The 16,969-nt window shown below is 36.3% G+C and overlaps 1 protein-coding gene across 1 annotated transcript in view; it reads left to right on the top strand.

Annotated features, from left to right (window-relative positions):
- Window positions 1-8,060: 8,060 nt before the first annotated feature.
- TRPA1 (transient receptor potential cation channel subfamily A member 1) overlaps window positions 8,061-16,969 on the top strand; it is a 31,062-nt gene continuing 22,153 nt past the window's right edge. The window contains exons 1-7 of the mRNA XM_002197822.7: window positions 8,061-8,319; window positions 10,725-10,887; window positions 11,970-12,145; window positions 13,880-13,987; window positions 14,401-14,509; window positions 14,847-14,992; window positions 16,123-16,259. Coding sequence (XP_002197858.2) covers window positions 8,200-8,319; window positions 10,725-10,887; window positions 11,970-12,145; window positions 13,880-13,987; window positions 14,401-14,509; window positions 14,847-14,992; window positions 16,123-16,259 — 959 coding nt within the window. The 5' untranslated portion in view covers window positions 8,061-8,199. The remainder of the gene's footprint in view (window positions 8,320-10,724; window positions 10,888-11,969; window positions 12,146-13,879; window positions 13,988-14,400; window positions 14,510-14,846; window positions 14,993-16,122; window positions 16,260-16,969) is intronic.

Here is a 16,969-nt window from a genome sequence, read left to right as displayed (position 1 = left end):
TCCTTCGCCAATATCAATTTAGAAGACTTTTCTATATTTCTTTATCTAAAAATAAATTTAAATAAATTTTTATTTAAATTTAAAATAAGTCTTTTATTATCAAGATTTTATTCCTGTCCAGATTCTACATCATCAAAATTATAGAAAAGCTTGAAAATGTCATTCTCTGAACCACAAATTAATTCTTTGTTTGAGAATCAGCAAGGCTTATGGATTCTGAAAGAATATGAAATCGCACAGAACTTAAATTTGTGATACTGATTGAAGTATATGAGCTATTTTCTTCAGACTGCACAATTATGTATTCTAGTATATGTATAAGACAATGTAGGTGCTAGTACAAGGAAACTGTTCTTTTTCAAAATGCTGACCACTGTAACTATTCCAGCTTCAGGGAACTGTGTAATCTTGCTTTCAGTCTAATGCAGGTGGGGCCAAGGAGTCCTCTGAGAATTAGTTCAAATGAACTGAGCAACATTGTGGCACTCTGAAAATAAAGTGCAGAAGACAAAGATTTATATTTCAAAGAGAAAGCATATGCAATTCTTATACTGTTCCATATTGCATTAGGAATCGATCACAGTCCACTACTTTTTATATGGTAATTCTAATTTTTGAAACATTTATTAGTAAAGTGAATTTCATAAGTAGGCAGTTTTCCTCTTCAGTGATATTTAGATTTTCCATTAAAGGCAATTAGTTCTCTGCAAATAGGTAAACAATCACCCTCCAGTGACTACCTGACAAACTGAAACTACTCTAAGATATTACATTAGAAAAAAACTTCTTGTACGGAAGGTACATTTGTAGCCAGAATTGAAATGGGGTTGGATTAGAAGTATTAAAAATAGAGAGCTTCAAGGATCCCTTGATGAGCACCGATGCTCCTCCCACACTGAGCAATGCATACCTACCTCTTTTAAATAAGCATCTCCTTACACAAAGTGAGCTACCAGATGACACAAACTGGTGGCTTCACCTGCCACAAGAACTTACTGATATAAACATCAGATAAGGATTCACAGTCATATCTTTGTGTTCTTTATATATGTGTTGCTTCAGAGAGAAATCATCTGCAAGCTTCTTGAATGGTAAGCGTAATGTATTTTTCGCTCAAATTCTGTCCCTCAGATTTTTGTTGGGCCTATTTTTCTTTTGTTTTTCAGGAGATATTTTTTGTTAAAAATACAATGTAGAATTTTTTTAATCCATATTTAAATGCAAATTTTTCATAATTTCAGCTAATTGGAAAAATGTGTATACATATTTTAGTTGATTTTCATAAAATCTGTATTTTAAAAGGAGGAAAATGCAAGTAATATACAAAAAATATTACATGCTTTCATTTTCAGTATGGACTTTACATTTCTTTTTATTGGCAAAAGTTTTTCACAATCCATTTTTTCTTTTTGGCCACCATGATTTATTTTCCCCAGTATATCCATTTGAAAAAAAAGCATTCTAAGTATTGTACCTATCTTAGTGGTAGATAATAACTCCATTTCCAAGTGATGCTTGTAAAAAATTAAATATTTAATTAAATATGCTTTAATTAGAATAAAATAGACTATTTCTGATGAAAGTCTGGTCATAGTTTCGTATCTACCAAATATGAAATAGAAAATATATTTCAAACAAATACCTATAGCTACTCCATCTAATAAGCCTACATAACTTAATCTCAGGCAGTGAGACACAATGCCTGACTGATTTTGACTTAGGTACCTCTATCAGTTAGGACAGGAATGGCCAGAGCTTGTAGAAATCAAGTCAATACTCAACAATTCTTAAAAGAAGAACTAAAATACTCTATACTGTACTTATAGTAGTTTCATAATTTTTGCTATTTCTTCTTTCCTGGATTATATTTGTTTAAATTGACTAATTTAAAACAAGACTACATATTTTCATTTTTTTCAAATTGAGGTATGTAAGCATCATTTTTGCTTCATTATATATGCAACCATTTTCAAGATAATGTTTTTTCATTATATAATAATATATATCTATATATATATGCATCTTATGTGCATTATATAACTTACCTTTTAATAAAGTTAATTTTCAATAAGTCTTTTTTTTCTAACTTGATAGAAATATGGTTTAATATACCAAAATTATTCTTATTTCGGTGCAATTGCACAGGTAATTCATTGAGAAGAAATAGAAGTGATACAGAAAACTTGCAAAACACATTGTTGATATTTGAAAGAAGTGAAGACCTGAGATATAATCTGACAACGAAAATAGAAATTGCATTTTATTTTGAAGAATATGGCGCAGTCTGTGATGATCCATAGAAAGCATTTACTGAAGATTTCCAGTGTTGCCTGTTTCTGCAAAATAGATTCAATTCATTATTCCCAGTTACTTAAACAAGAGGGTCAGGTAAACTACTGGAAAGTCAGGAACCAGACTCTCTTTAGATATCAGAAACCATGGAAGTGCTTTCAGAAAATGTATATCCCTAAGGAAGTTAGAGAGTTCAGTGACTCCTCTTTGTTTAAAAAAGAGAAACTATAGACAGCAGAAGAGGAAGATAGACTTTGGATGGATAATATGCACAGAAAGAAAGTAATGTCAGGGGAAGAGAAGAAAGATGATTAAGCAGACTTGAAATATAAAGAGAGAAGCCAAGGGAGAAGAAGAGAAAAGAGAGAGACTAGGAATTATACAGAAATAGTCATAAGAATGAGTTTGAATAATCATAAAAATTAGTTTGAAACGCCAGCATGAAGATATTGGAGATCATGTGCGCTGTTACTTTACTAATGCTACTTTTCCATGTTTGAGGTTGTCACTCTAAATTTTCTATATTTGAAACTGATGGCAGGGGGAACATCCTTGTCATTATCCAACACTAGTTCCCAACAGCTATAAGCATGAAAAGGTTTGAGCTTTCTGGTTCAGCAGTGAAATATACACTGCACTCTGAGGAAACATATGACAAAACAGGGGAGTTCCAATCCAGTGAGCTTAAAATAAACTGCATGTTTTTATTATAAAATAACGTATGCATGGGAAAATTCCACAGAATTATAAATAATGCAGTTTATATAATTGTGATAAGAAATTATTCATACTTATTTTATCCCTCTGTTACTGCATATGGTAAAGGCAAGAACATCCCAATAGAGAGCTATGAATTACTAGGACACATTCTGGCAGGTTTTCCTTCATACAGTCATTTTTAAGAACTCCCACCTTTAAAGACATTTAGCAATAACAGCTCAATATCAGTAACCACCACTGTATCTTTGGAAGGGCAAAAGTAACCTAAAGCTCTTTTAAGAGACTAAGAGAGAGAGTAGAAGTTGTGTGATTAAGATGTCTTTGTAGAGGACAGATTTGGCTGGATAGGATGTCCATAGGAGAAAAGGGGCTTAAAAGGACAAACTAATGAATGAAAAGCACCATTGCAACGAGGATGCTGTGTTCCCTGACAGGCAGCAAATATACAGGAGGAAAGTTCTGTGGATGCATATTAGTGATGCCTTGGTGATGTAAATCACGCAGCTGCTGAAGAAAGACCAAGTAGCACTAAGAAATAATGTTTCTGAACTCATCATTAAGAAAGTGCTTGAATTAGATTGCAGGTGGGATTTGAGCATCCAAAATCTAGGACTGTCTTACCCCAAACAAAGCATTGTCTAACTCTCACATGTATAAATATCCTGAGGCACCAGTATCTTCAATCTGATCTAGTTGAAGATTTCTGTCTCTGCTCTTTGCAGAAGGGTTGGACTAGATGCCTTTAAAAGTCCCTTTCAACACAAACTAATATTTAGTTCTAAATATTTCATTAACAATATTCTCCTTTTTTTTTGCCAGATATGGTATAACTGAAGGTGTATCTCCACAATCTCCAAAACCAAAATAAGTTCATTCTAAATAAGCAGTGTAAAGCATACATTCAATGCCTTAGTGTCATTGGACTGAGGGATCAGAAAGTTTCTGAAGCCTGATAATTCAGCTTTTCCTAAATTTCATGGTTAGGGAAAGCCCAGTTTGAGTTCCCCAACTTCACAGATGGTTTCCAGGTCTGGTCAGTGGTAACTGAATGTGAAACCACAAAACCAGTGCTGAAGGCAGGAACAAGGTGAGGTTTCCAGGGTGGTGGAGAATGAAACATCAGCACTTTGACCCAGTCTCTGGCTGTACATGGGCAGAGCTCCAATAGGAGAAGGAGAAAACATCACTCTCAGAAAGCAAGCTGCCATTTGGTGGCCATGATTGTTTTTATAATGAAGAAGAGAGAATATTTTAATCTCTTTAATTTGAGGAAGACATATGACGCCTGCCATGTAGGAGGCCCTTCACTTGTCTAAAAGGTAGTTTGCAAGAGATGGCTCAGCTCCCAGCTTCACAGGAGGATTACTATCTGAAATGGTACCTAAGTCACCCCTCACCTGTACACACTCCACTGTGAACCATTCAGCCCTCCCAGGGACAAGGGCTTACATTCATTTTTGCTACCATACCCCATACTTCTTTTAGATTCAGCATAAAGTTTTTCTCTAGGAGCTAATTTGAAGCCAGTAGTTGCTTCAGTTAATTGCTGGGCTGCACTGGATACCTTAGGAAGTATCCCTACCAAGAATGGTAGGAGTGACACCTGCTAATTACAATAGATATTAACCATAAAATCAATTTATACTTCCTTTCAAATCATACATTTACTCTGCAGGCCTCTATGTAAATTTCTTCTGGTCCAAAATAGTAAGATTAGGACTCAAAATCTGTCAGATATTTCATGACATATTTTATCATTAGATAAAAAAGGCTCTGCAGTGTAATAAAATGAATTCTTGTTTTCTACATCCCCTTTTTTTATTTTACAATTAGGCGTGTAACAAACCTGCCAATAACTTAAATACTTCTGCTGAGCATAGCAGCACATTCCTTACTAAAGCAAAATCTCAAGAGCAAAGAATGCAATGAAATATAAAAATCCATTAGACATAAGTGTAAAGTGTTAGTCAAGTTGACCTCACTTGTTTGACAATGACAGTAGCATTTTTTTCTCCATGGTAAGTATGTTTCTACAAATTTGTAGGAGACAATGCATTCTTGCTTGTTTAGGCAGTAATTCAGATTAATTTCTGAATGGCTGTAATCAATATCTAAAGTAGCATCATGACTTTATTTGGTTTACTGAATTAAGATGATTCAATAAATCCTAATGATCATTTTATGCATCATAATTTATATAATACTGGTGCCAAGTAAATCACTTCCAAAGCAAAAAACCATACAGTGCATCCTTTTCGTTACTGACACTTGCTTGAATTTATGGTTCCTGGGTCTGGAAAATTAACAAAATTGCAGTACTGTGTTACTCAGGCTCCAGTATTCTAATGGTGCATATTTACTGTATATACAATTTAATTATTAAACAATCATATTTTTAATGAAATGTTGTGGTATGATTACCCTTAGTGAATTTTGCTTGTACTAATGGATCCACTCCTTCCATTAGCAAGATCATGTTTGAAATAAAATTGTATAAATGTATTTTAATCCACTCTAGGGAAAAACAGCTGTAAAAAGGGTTACTCTTTGACTGCTTCTGTGAATTAGTTCCTTATGTCAAATCATTATGCAGAAGTAAAAGCTGTGGTCTGCCCACTTAAAATTCCATTTGAATCCTATTGGGAATGGAAAACCTTTGTACTATTTTTCACACTCTGAACATTCTTATGAACACTTACTAGAAAACTAAAATGTAGCAGTAATTTTAAAAGAAGGGAGCAGTATTATCAGATTCGAGCAAATTAGTAAAGCTATGGTTGGTTGAGGTTCATGACTTTTATTGTTTCACAGTATTTCTTGGGCTGCAGTTTAGGGGATTTTAAGAAGAAATGGCTGATGATTTTACTAATTCTTACTGATTTTTCAGTGACATTTCTATTTCCAGATATGATTCCTACAGAAAACAGCATTTATTTTCTTTATACAATACCCAGATGTTGAGTTTAATTTCTCATAAAGAGGACTGTGAGCAAGAGAAAAGTCAAGACCAGACAGGTAATTCACAACAGGAAGGTGAACATGCCCACCAGCTGGGGTTGCTTCTAATCAAAGTACCATGAAAACGCTGGGAAATACAAAGATCTTCTCCAGCGTCTTAATCCCAAGTCACATAATTAGGATCTCTGCAGGCACTAATTGGTAGCTTTCCTGAGTATAGCTTTCTTGCTATAGTATAAATATCCCTGTTCCTTTTGGTCCTAATTAATGATGATGTAGCAACAAAAACATACATTAATGCACTGCTGTTTGCAGTACCTGTGGCTACAGCAGCATATGAGGGGAAGAAAGTTTTTGTCTCGTTTTTAAGTGTTGTCTGATAATTGACAGGAATGAGGGTTTATACCACAAGCACTTAAATCCACCCATTTAGTCTTAGAACTATTTAGGTTAACTAGTCTTAAAAGGGTTTGTAATTTCAGCAACTTACAACAAACAATTCTGGAGTTACAGGCTCAAAAATAACAGGATCAAAATAACAAACACAGCATTTTTAGAGAGAAGTCTGTTGTTTTCCATGTCAGTGAAATTCTCTGAAGAATCAGCAATCAAAAAAGGTACAAATGATGCCAGAGATAAGTGGATTTGGGAAAGTTATTCAAAAAGGTCCTTCCTTGTAGTCTTTTAATGAAACTAAACTGTCATAGGACAGGCAAGAGCGATTTTCTGAATTCAGCTAAGCATTCAAAAATATGGATGGAGTAGGAATAAAACTTTGTAAAGCAAGGGGATTCCTTGGGACCCCTTAAAGTCAGTGATGCTATAAAGGTGCAAAAAACATTCTGGTGACTTGAAAGGCACTGAAGTCTCAGAGTAGCCAAAAATACAGATGATTGTGGCAGATCCCAAAATATTTGTGATACAGTAATGAAATGTCAGATCAAATTCAATGTTGATAAGTTCTAGGTGAGTACCCATAAGAAGCAAAACCCTAAGTAGCTTCATATGAGTGTGTACCTGAAAGCTATTTATTGATACTATCACCAGCTAGAAAAGGGACTGTGGTGGAGAAAATTTCTATGGAAACTTAGCTCAGTGGCATTAAAAAAAATAACCCCAAATATATTTATGAGAGGAATGAAGAAAAAAAATCAAATAAACAATGAATACTACTGCCTGAATATACCTTGACCATGTAAGTCTTCCCATTCCATTTTTAAAGGAACATGGAAAAGATTCAGAGTAGCTTGATGTGGCTATTTAGAGATAAGCAGCGGCATCTGTAAGAAGGAAAACCGCACGTACAAGGCCCCATCAATGAGCAAAGTGCATCAATGAGCAAGTACTTTGTGAAATAATGAGCACTAACAGTGATGAAAAAAAAGTGGTTTTATTTCAAAATAAAAACACTAGGGACCACTAAGTGAAGCCAGTGGTAAAAGAAAACATGTTTTTTCACAAATATATAATGAAATTATGTCACTTAGTGGCACAGGATGTTGTGGCACAGATAGTATAAAAAAAAGGATATGGAAAAGGGAATGAGCGTAATAATGGAGAATTACTTGTTGACAGTCATTAAATAGGCTATATAGAGTGTTACATTTGGTTTTGGCAGCCCTTAAGCTGCCGCTTGCCATAAACCATGAGAACACAGGCAAAAAATCACCTCCTTTGGCTCCTACTGCTTTTCCTAACCCTTGGCCCCTTCCACTACCTGATCTTTAGCAGGGCTACTCATCTCACGTTAAGTGTTTGTTACCCGAGTTACACCTTAATTCTGTAAAGACTGATTCTTCAGGATTAACCCTTTGAAACACCTCATGCTCCTTCTTTCGGTACTCTTCCTACAGCTTTCCTACGCCTCCCCAAATTGCCTGGTCAAACAAATTCTGCAAGAAAATGTTACGGCTACCCAGAGAAGCTAACAGTACAAAACTGGAACCGCTTTTCTAGGGGTGGGGGGGCAGCGCAGGGACAGGCAGCGCCAGTTCGGGCGATGGCTCCTGCGGGCACGGGCGCTCCGCTCCCCGGGGTCTGCCCGGAGCCGCCGCCCGCGGCGGGAGCCGCCGCCCGGCGGGATGCCCGCCCCGGCGGGATCGCCCCCGCCTGCTCTCCCCGCTTTCCCCGCCTCCCCGCCGCCGGGCCCGGCCGTCACTCGCTGTGTCGCCTCGCAGGTCGCCGGAGCGGACGGGGCGGGCGCGGCGCGGAGCCGTGCGGGCGGGCGGCATGAAGCGCTCTCTGCTGCGGCTCTGCCGCCCGCGGGACAAGGCGGCCGCGGCCAGCGCCTACCAGGGCGTCGTGTGCGAGGCGGACGCCGCCTCCGTGGCCTCGCAGGATGTCTTCAAGGTGCGTGCGGAGGGGCGGCGGGCCGGGCTGGGACGGAGGGATGAAGGTGGAGGGGGAGGTGGCCGAGGGGGCGGAGGGTCTCCGGAGCGGGCTCGATAGGGGTTTTGTGCCAGGGACCCATTCCTCCAGGGGACCCTGTCCGCTCGGCAGGGAGGATCGGTGCGGGACGGGAGACAGCCTGGCAGCTGCCCTGGCAGTGGGTGTGAGGGCACAGGGCACTGATGTGATGTGGCCCAGGCTGAGAGGCAAGGCAGGGGAGCAGGCGAAGGAGGATGTGGGTGGCAGGCGGCTGACGCAGAACTCCCATTTCCCCTGGGCACAAAAAGAGATCCCATCTTAAAGGGTAGCCGAGGTCACGATGGAAATGAATAGATCTTAGCAAAAGCGATACGAAAGAGTTTAGAAGAACTGAACTGTTACGAAGGGAAACGGAACCATCGGTGCAACCTACAAAAGTGATATTGCAGCCAGAAAGGACAGAATATCTTCCCATTTTTAATAGAGATTAGGATAAGAAGTCATGTATTTGTATTGCTGCTAGGGAGACCTAGACCAAACTTTAGTGAAGCCTTTTTTAAGCATAAGAATAATTAAGCAAAGGAAGAGTTTGCTTACAGGATGGAAGTCTTGGATAACTTTGGCTAAACAAATTTGACAAAGTTTGTAGGTGGGGTTAAATACCTCCTGAGATAATTTCCATTCACTTATGTTTTCTGTGTGCTAGCTGTAGACCTGAGCAGCAGCACCTCTTCAGCGTAATACAGCTGGTCGCTCTGATGGGTGATCTGTCACTACAGAGCTGTCCGAGTACAGGGCAAAGGAGCTGCTGTTGTTTAAAATAGCTTACTTTGCTGATTTTAACTAACCCAAGTACCAAGAACACCTAACTGACTTTTTTCTCCCTTATTCTGTTAGTGAAACACCGCAGTATTGGCAGATGAATCTTACTTTTGTCGATAGAAATTATCCTCATGCCACATTTTGTCTTACATTGAGAAATAAATCCACTGTTAAAAGTGGAAAAATGTGGTTTAGATCAATAGAAATAATAAAGGTAGAATGTTAGAAGAAATAGAAAATATTGGGCTCTCTAATAAGGTTTTCTTAGACAGCTTTTTGGTGTGTTTAAAAGGTATAGATACTGTGTGTGTGATTGAGATGTTATTTTTGTGACAGTGGATTCATATTAAATATCTTTTCCACAATTATATCACATTTTCAATTAGCTTTTTCTGATTGCACTATTGAAGCAGATACAAGCCCTCTATTTGGCCTCAGTCTTATAAATGTTTAAACACATTTGTAACATTACTGACATGAGTAACCTCAGTGAAGTCAGTGGGACTATTGAGCTGAATGAAGCTAAACACGTGCTCAAGCACATGAATGGGCTGCCCTGTCATGCATATTTGCTTAAATATACAACATTGTTGAGTCTTTGCCACACAGGGGGCCCTGGAAAGCAAAGTTTTCCTTTTCTTTTTCAAATGTGAAGGGAGCAGTGATTTTAGGGAATTCCCTTTTTTATTCTGCGCTTGCAAACCATTTGAAGGTTTGCATAACTTCAGATAAGCATTTTTCTCATTTTTTTTCCACCCAATGTAGTTTAACTGTTTTGCTTTTTTATTCCCCCTTAATCTTTAGTATCTGTTTCTTAAATTCCTGTCCATTCTGCAGGAATTCTATCCATACTGCAAACATGTTATTCTATCACTTTACATAGAAATATGGGATTTTAATAACTTAAAAAAAAAAATTTGGACAATGTAATAAAATAATAAACAGCAGAGTTTCCATAGTGGGCTTTGGTTGTAAAGCATAGTACCTGGAATGTATCAAGCCATTTGTGGGATCACTGGGAAAATACTGACTTGTTTCAGGCTGAGATAATAGTCTGATGTTCTAAGCTTGCTGCTGAAATTAAAAAACATATTGGTTTCTCTGACACAAAGAACATCATAGAAGCCAAATGGCTGAACTTGAAAGCCAAGGACATGGTATCAATCTCTGTGAAAATATCTTAAAAAAAAGGAATTTATCAAGATTATTGATTTTCCTTTCTGATGGATTCATATTACATGCCTACTGCAAGAAAGAGTACAAAAACACAAGGTATCAATTTGCTTGTTTGAGATTTTCCATGGTGAAGGAAGGATCTTGATCTCACTGCAGAAGAGAGAACAGCATATTCAAGATGATTTTCAGTTTTGTTCATTTTGCACTGTTTCTCATGTGGATCTTATATTGCAGTCACTGTTTCACTGTTGGCTCAATCTGATCAGAATTTGTGAACTTCTGTATGAGCCCAAACAACTGGGCAGGAGTTATTGAGCGGTAATTACAGCATTGCTAACTTCCTGCCTTTTAGGGGAATGAGAAAATGAGAATGTTTTTACCCAAAACAGGTTATTTCAGATGGAAGTGCCTGTAGGCTACGGAGCTTCATTAAGAAGAATCGTTCTGGGCTTACAAAAGTGGATGAATTAAATGCCACCCCACTTCATCACGCTGCAGAAGGAGGGCAAATAGAACTCATGCAGTTGATCATAGATGATTCTTCCTGTGAAGGTAACATGCATTTTATTAACTACTTTATTTAGCACAATAAAAAAGTTCAATAACCAAGATGTCCATTGCCCAACTGAAATGGAACTGATAAGTGTTATCTCCATTTATAGATTCAAATATATTTCCAACTGTCTGCTGCAGTTTGCACTCTCTCAGGTGTGGTTGGGGTTGCTCTTGTTAAGTAGGACTGTTTTCTCTCTAATGCAGTGAATCAATATGTCTTGCTTTGGCTGACACTCAGATATATAGTCTTCAGATGTGAAAAAGAAAACTGCAATGATTAAACAGAAGACTTGACTTTCTGTCTTCCTTACTCATATTATGTGTGTCTTATATAATCAGCATTGTGAACTACATCAGACTCCACTGATAGACTGTATGCTACTGAGTAAACCTACAATGGCCCTGAAAAATTTGGTTTTTTTCACCTATTAATGGCAGAGCTAATTTAAATTTTTCTGTCTGAAATATATATATATATATATATTTTTTTTTAGTCTGTAATTTTTGTCCTAATTTTTTAGGATATTTGTAGAAGTTTATCTTCAGTTTTAAAGCTCAAAATGTATATTTAGAATAGACCATTTTCATAACTGGCATGAATTGATTTACCTTTGTGTTCTGAAGTGAAACAGAGTAGATATGGTCTTTAATTTTCTTACAGTTTGCAAGCACATATTTATTACCTCTTATTTAGGTTATTTGAACTCATTATTCTGTGCAGCCTCTAAAGAAATTGCTGTGAAGCCAAATAAAATAGGAAAAAGAATAATGAAGGAGAGAGGGAAATCATGTAACTTTTGGGTGAGGAAAAACATGTGTAATAGTGGGCAATAAATAGACAGGTGTTTCACCACTTCCATTCCTTTCATCATTATTGTATATTCAGCACAATATTTAATCAGTTTAACACAGTGCACTGCATCTCATGAAACCTTTCCTTTCCCTTTCTAAAGAAATGCAGTAGCACAAACCTAAACCTGACACTGAAGACATCTTTTTTTTGTTTCAGTCCAATCAGAATGTTTGATGGTTTTGCTTTGGTTATTTTGCTTTGCTTTGTTTTCTCTCCTTTGACCTAGTATTAAATGTGATGGATTCTTCTGGAAATACCCCACTGCACTGGGCCACGAAGAAAAACCAGGTAGAAAGCGTTCGTTTGCTGCTCAGCAGAGGAGCCAATCCAAACATCCTCAACTCCAATATGATGGCACCTTTGCATATGGCTGTTCAGTCCCTGCACAATGAAATTGTGAAGGTAAGTCTAAAATCTTCCTAAATATACACACTTGATGAGTAGCTCAGGCAGCAGCTGTGTGCAGAGCACCAAGGCCTTGTTGATATATGCCATATCTGCTCGTGTTTTCTTTAGCGAGCAGTATGTGTAACCTGATGCCTATAGAAGTGTTGCTGTCCCCTTAGCACTGCCAGTAAAAAGTAACTTACTGATTTATAGAAATACTGAAGTTTGTGCTATGATAGTAGTCCTTATATTCCAAAGAAAATGCTTTTCAATTTTTCAGACACAAGAAACTTTCTTGAGAGTTCTTTTTAAAAGGGAAGCTTCATGTAAGCATGTGTATTTCAAAATATAATATTATGTTTCTTTTTTTTTACAACTGTATAGGGTGTCTTAGAAGTATTAACATTCTTGAAACTAGTGTATTTTTAAAATGAAAACCAGATTAAAACTAGTCAGAAAGTACAGTTATTAGAACCAACATTCTAATAATCAATTGAATGGTAGCAGAACTAAATCTGCAATTAAAAATTACAAAAATATATTGTGATGAAACTACTAAGATGTCCATGTTGAACCTTTTAAAACAGCGATAACTTTGAGATTTTAAGCAGCATAATTTTTTAACCATTTGTCTAAGTGCAATGAGAATGTTTTCGCTTTATATGCAGCATGGGGTTCGAATTTTAAAAGTTTTAAAGTGCTTTAATTTTTTAGATGAATAAAACCTTAAAATTGCAACAATTCCTTTTTTCTTTAAATGTCTCTTTTTCTAGTTCATCCATGAAAAAAAAAAAAAGAAACACATATTATCTGCATTCAAGACAAATAAAGAGTTCTTTGGAAATGTTTCAGTCCTCAAATCTTTTACAAAATCTGTGTTTATTATGAATTAAGAACAATGAAGTCTTAAATCAATGACATTTTTAAAATGGGCTTTTTATCAGCTTCTCTGCTTTGGTTCTCGACTAAATCTGTGATCTTTTTTTTTCCTCCACTCTGTTGTTTATTCAAGCTAATTCTCCCTTGGTTTTTATTGCCAAATTGCCTGAGAGTTATTAAATGTACCGGTTTGTCTAGTACAGAAAAAGTAAATAACTGAAATTACTGAAAGACAATTAAATAAATATGGAGCTAGGGGAATAAATAAGCCAGTATGGTCATTATAATTTCCAGATCCTTTGCTTCTCTAAAAGTGCTGGAAGCAGTCATAGAGATAATTGATTATACTGATAGTTCAGCTGTTAGCATAGAGACTAGAGAAAAATTTAAGGACTGCAAGGTCCCAGTTTTCATCAAGACCCATCTCCCCTCATTTTACTGTTCAATTGAGTAGATTTCTAATTGAGCAGATTCCCAAACATTGCCACTTGCCAGGGAATTTTCTGCTGAAAACTTCAGTTAAAAATCTTTATCTGATATGTGCTACAGAAAATAATTTTTCCCATTATTGAGAAATTGTTAAATCAGACTTTAAAATGCTTTGCATCCATGTGCAGAGTTTAACTCAGTTACCCGGCTGTCCACTGAAAGGAACTGTACTTCATATCTGTTCATATCTGCATTTTTCACCAGCATATTTTGGCATTCTCCTGCATTCTTCCCCTCATCTGCCAATGCATTGTGGGCCTTTGGCACGCAAAACAAGGAAGTTGCAAGGGTTCTATAGGTTGTAAACAACAAAAATAATTGAACAGGCTTTTATTGTTTTGTTTGTCTTATGATTAACTGAATGTTTTCTTAAACATTTAGGTTTTAGTCCAACATAGCAGTACAGATGTTAACTTGGAAGGTGAAGCAGGGAACACACCTATAATTGTAGCATGTTACAAGGACAATCCTGAAGCACTGACACTTCTGGTAGGTATAATCATCTCATCTTTTGAGATGATTCTCTCTACCTTGATGCAGTTATTCTGTTCCTGGATTTGGTCTTTGTTCAGAGCAGGAAGGTCAATCATGGACCTAGTGTTCAATTGGCATTGCATGGGTTACTAAGAAACATTAATCTTTAAGGGGGTATATCATATATATGGCTATCTGACTGGCCAACTCAAGGGAAAAACTGATTTTGAAGGCCATGAGAACACAGAATGAAGCAGAAGCTTTGTATGGCTATAACATGCAAAAGATACTTGTATGAAAACTTCATAATGCACATGTAACGTTAAAAAAAAGGAGGCAGCTACCCAGGAGACTATATGTGTAGTAGTATATTAATTTTTCAGATTTTTCTGTATGTCAATAAGCTGTATTGAGATGTTATTTTTCAGGTTGAAAATGGAGGAAAAATATGTAAACCAAACAAAACAGGATGTATGCCTATCCATGCAGCAGCATTTTCAGGCGCAAAAGCATGCCTGGAAATTCTTTTGAAAAAAGGTAAATACAGTGTTCCCAAGTAGTGAGTAACAATTTGCTGCTTTAGTTCTCAAATAACTATGAAAACAAATAATTATAACTGTGTTTGAACTTACAAGAAATTATTGCAGTTATTGTTATGGGTGATTTATGCTGACAATTTTTGTATGATTGTAGCAGCAAACTAGCTGCTTTCCTAAATGTATGTTCATCCATTGTTAAGTGATAGATGTGACAGGTTGATATTTTGAGAGGGGAGGAATATTATTGCACACTTAAAATGTTTGGTTTGAAAGCCTTTATATCTTTTATTATCTCATTCTCACTTAAAAAAAATCCATTTATTTTCATCTCTCAGGTGAAGAATTGGGTCACTCTGCTAAAACCCACATCAATTTTACCAATAATGGAAAGTGCAGTCCACTTCATCTGGCAGTTCAGAGTGGTGACCTCGAAATGATTAAAATGTGCATTGAATTTGGAGCTCAAATTGATCTAAAACAGGTAAAACTCAAATTGGAGTGATATATATTTTTGATAAAACCTAGCTATCTCTAAATCTCTATGTATTTCAAAAAAAGACAAGCAGGTAATCATTGTTCATTCTCTCTTCCAAAGCAGAGGAAACAGCAAATGAAAGCAAATCTATGGTTCAAATCAGGCAGAATGTGATGTTTCTTTACACAGGTTACAAAGGCCTTGCCCTGGCCTTTACAGTATCTGCTTTGTAAGCAAACACAAATTCGTGATACTACTGCTGCCTCCATGGTGTACTACTTCTGGTGTAAGGGTCTATGTTAGTTTTAAAATAATATAGTTTTGCCTTCTTTTACTGGTTTGATTCTTTGAACACACAGATTTCTAATGAGGTGAGTTATGCTATTGATTTTGTGATGGGCAAAACTATTTTGGGAAGGCTTATAGCATTGTGGAAAAGCCCATTCCAATGCATTCACCAAAATGGTCCTGCTCTAAAAATGAAAAGGTCAAAACCCTCAGGCATATATCAAGCTGGTTAGTCTCACCTTGCAAAATAAAAATCCCATTTTGGCAAATATTTTTCTATTCATCTTTATATTGCTTAATTATTTTATGAGTCTAGTTTATAATAGTTTTATGGCATATTGGACAATGTTATTTTTTATCTGCAGAAAAGTTGATTTAAGAATTACTTCTGAGGAGGATTCAATTTTAGGAAGTAAATGAGATTTTAAAATAATGCATTTTCTGTATGATATCAGTCCATTTGTTTGCTTATTCATTTGCATTGGCCTAGATAGGGTTTTCTGTATCTTTCATTTGCTTCATCTTTTGTATTAAGGGGTGCTGCATCTGATTTTTAATTAAATTACGAAAGATTGTTGAGAGTATAATCATCTCAAATCTTAGGGACTTCATATTAAGTGATAAGAAGCTTTGTAGTAATCCTTTAAAAGTATCTATTTGGTCTTTTTTGGTTTTGTCAATCTCTTTAGAATTCTACTACAGTTAAAGATTAAAGCTTTATTGCTTGCATAGAAATTTAGGCATTTATGAATTACAAATCCTGGGCTGGTTCACTAGTGTGTTTAATAGATTGGATTATGTTTCCAAGGTTTAAATATTTGTATTTTGTCTTGTTTCCCCATTTATAGAATGAAAAATGCACAGCACTTCATTTTGCTGCCACTCAAGGAGCAACAGAGATTGTAAAGTTAATGATGTCATCCTATGCTGGGGAGGAATCCATTATTGATGCTGTAGATGGGAATAAGGAAACATTGCTTCACAGGTAGGAAACTGCTGTGCCAGATTTCACTATGAATTGTTAACCATGATATTCTTAGTTATTCTTTGCATTTGGAGCACCCTTCTACATAATTTGGAACTTCTCCGTAATATGAGAGATGGTTGTTATGCAGTATGAAAGAGGACAAAAATTGGTCAGAATGTTAAAAATCTTGGCGATGATACCAAAATGAAAACAGTTCCAGTTACCTTTGAACCATATCAAGGAATGGTCGCTAACAGTTTGCATTAAAAATTTACTCCAGTAGAGTTGTAGGGAAACAAATGTATAGAATTGTTAACACCTTCTGACAATGTGGAAGAAATTGAAAAAAAGTCATTTTTACTTGATGTTCTCCAGAAAATGAATGAAAAATAATATGAACTGTTGAAAGAATATTTTCCTTTATTTTCAAAAACCCATATAGCTGATCAGGTAGAAGGAAATGTCTGTACACTTCTCTGTGACTTCAAAGTTGCAGAGATGGTATTTGTCTATATCATAATCCTTAAGATTTCTGGTCTTTCACACTCCATTTAAACCCAGAACACTAGACTGTGGAGAAGTTTCCTAAATCCTTTGTAGCAGAAAGGTGCTTTGTTAAACATGCTGGCTTCCAACTCCAACTCTAATGTATTTCCCCATCTATACATTTTTTGCAAGAAAGATATGTTTCACTGAATTTAACTGTAATCATTTGACAGTGTTATTCT

The sequence above is a fragment of the Taeniopygia guttata genome, chromosome 2 (assembly GCF_048771995.1).
Source record: "Taeniopygia guttata chromosome 2, bTaeGut7.mat, whole genome shotgun sequence".
Taxonomy (NCBI): Eukaryota; Metazoa; Chordata; class Aves; order Passeriformes; family Estrildidae; genus Taeniopygia; species Taeniopygia guttata.
The sequence above is the reverse complement of the archived record's forward strand: the minus strand, read 5'-3'. Positions and strand labels throughout refer to the sequence as shown.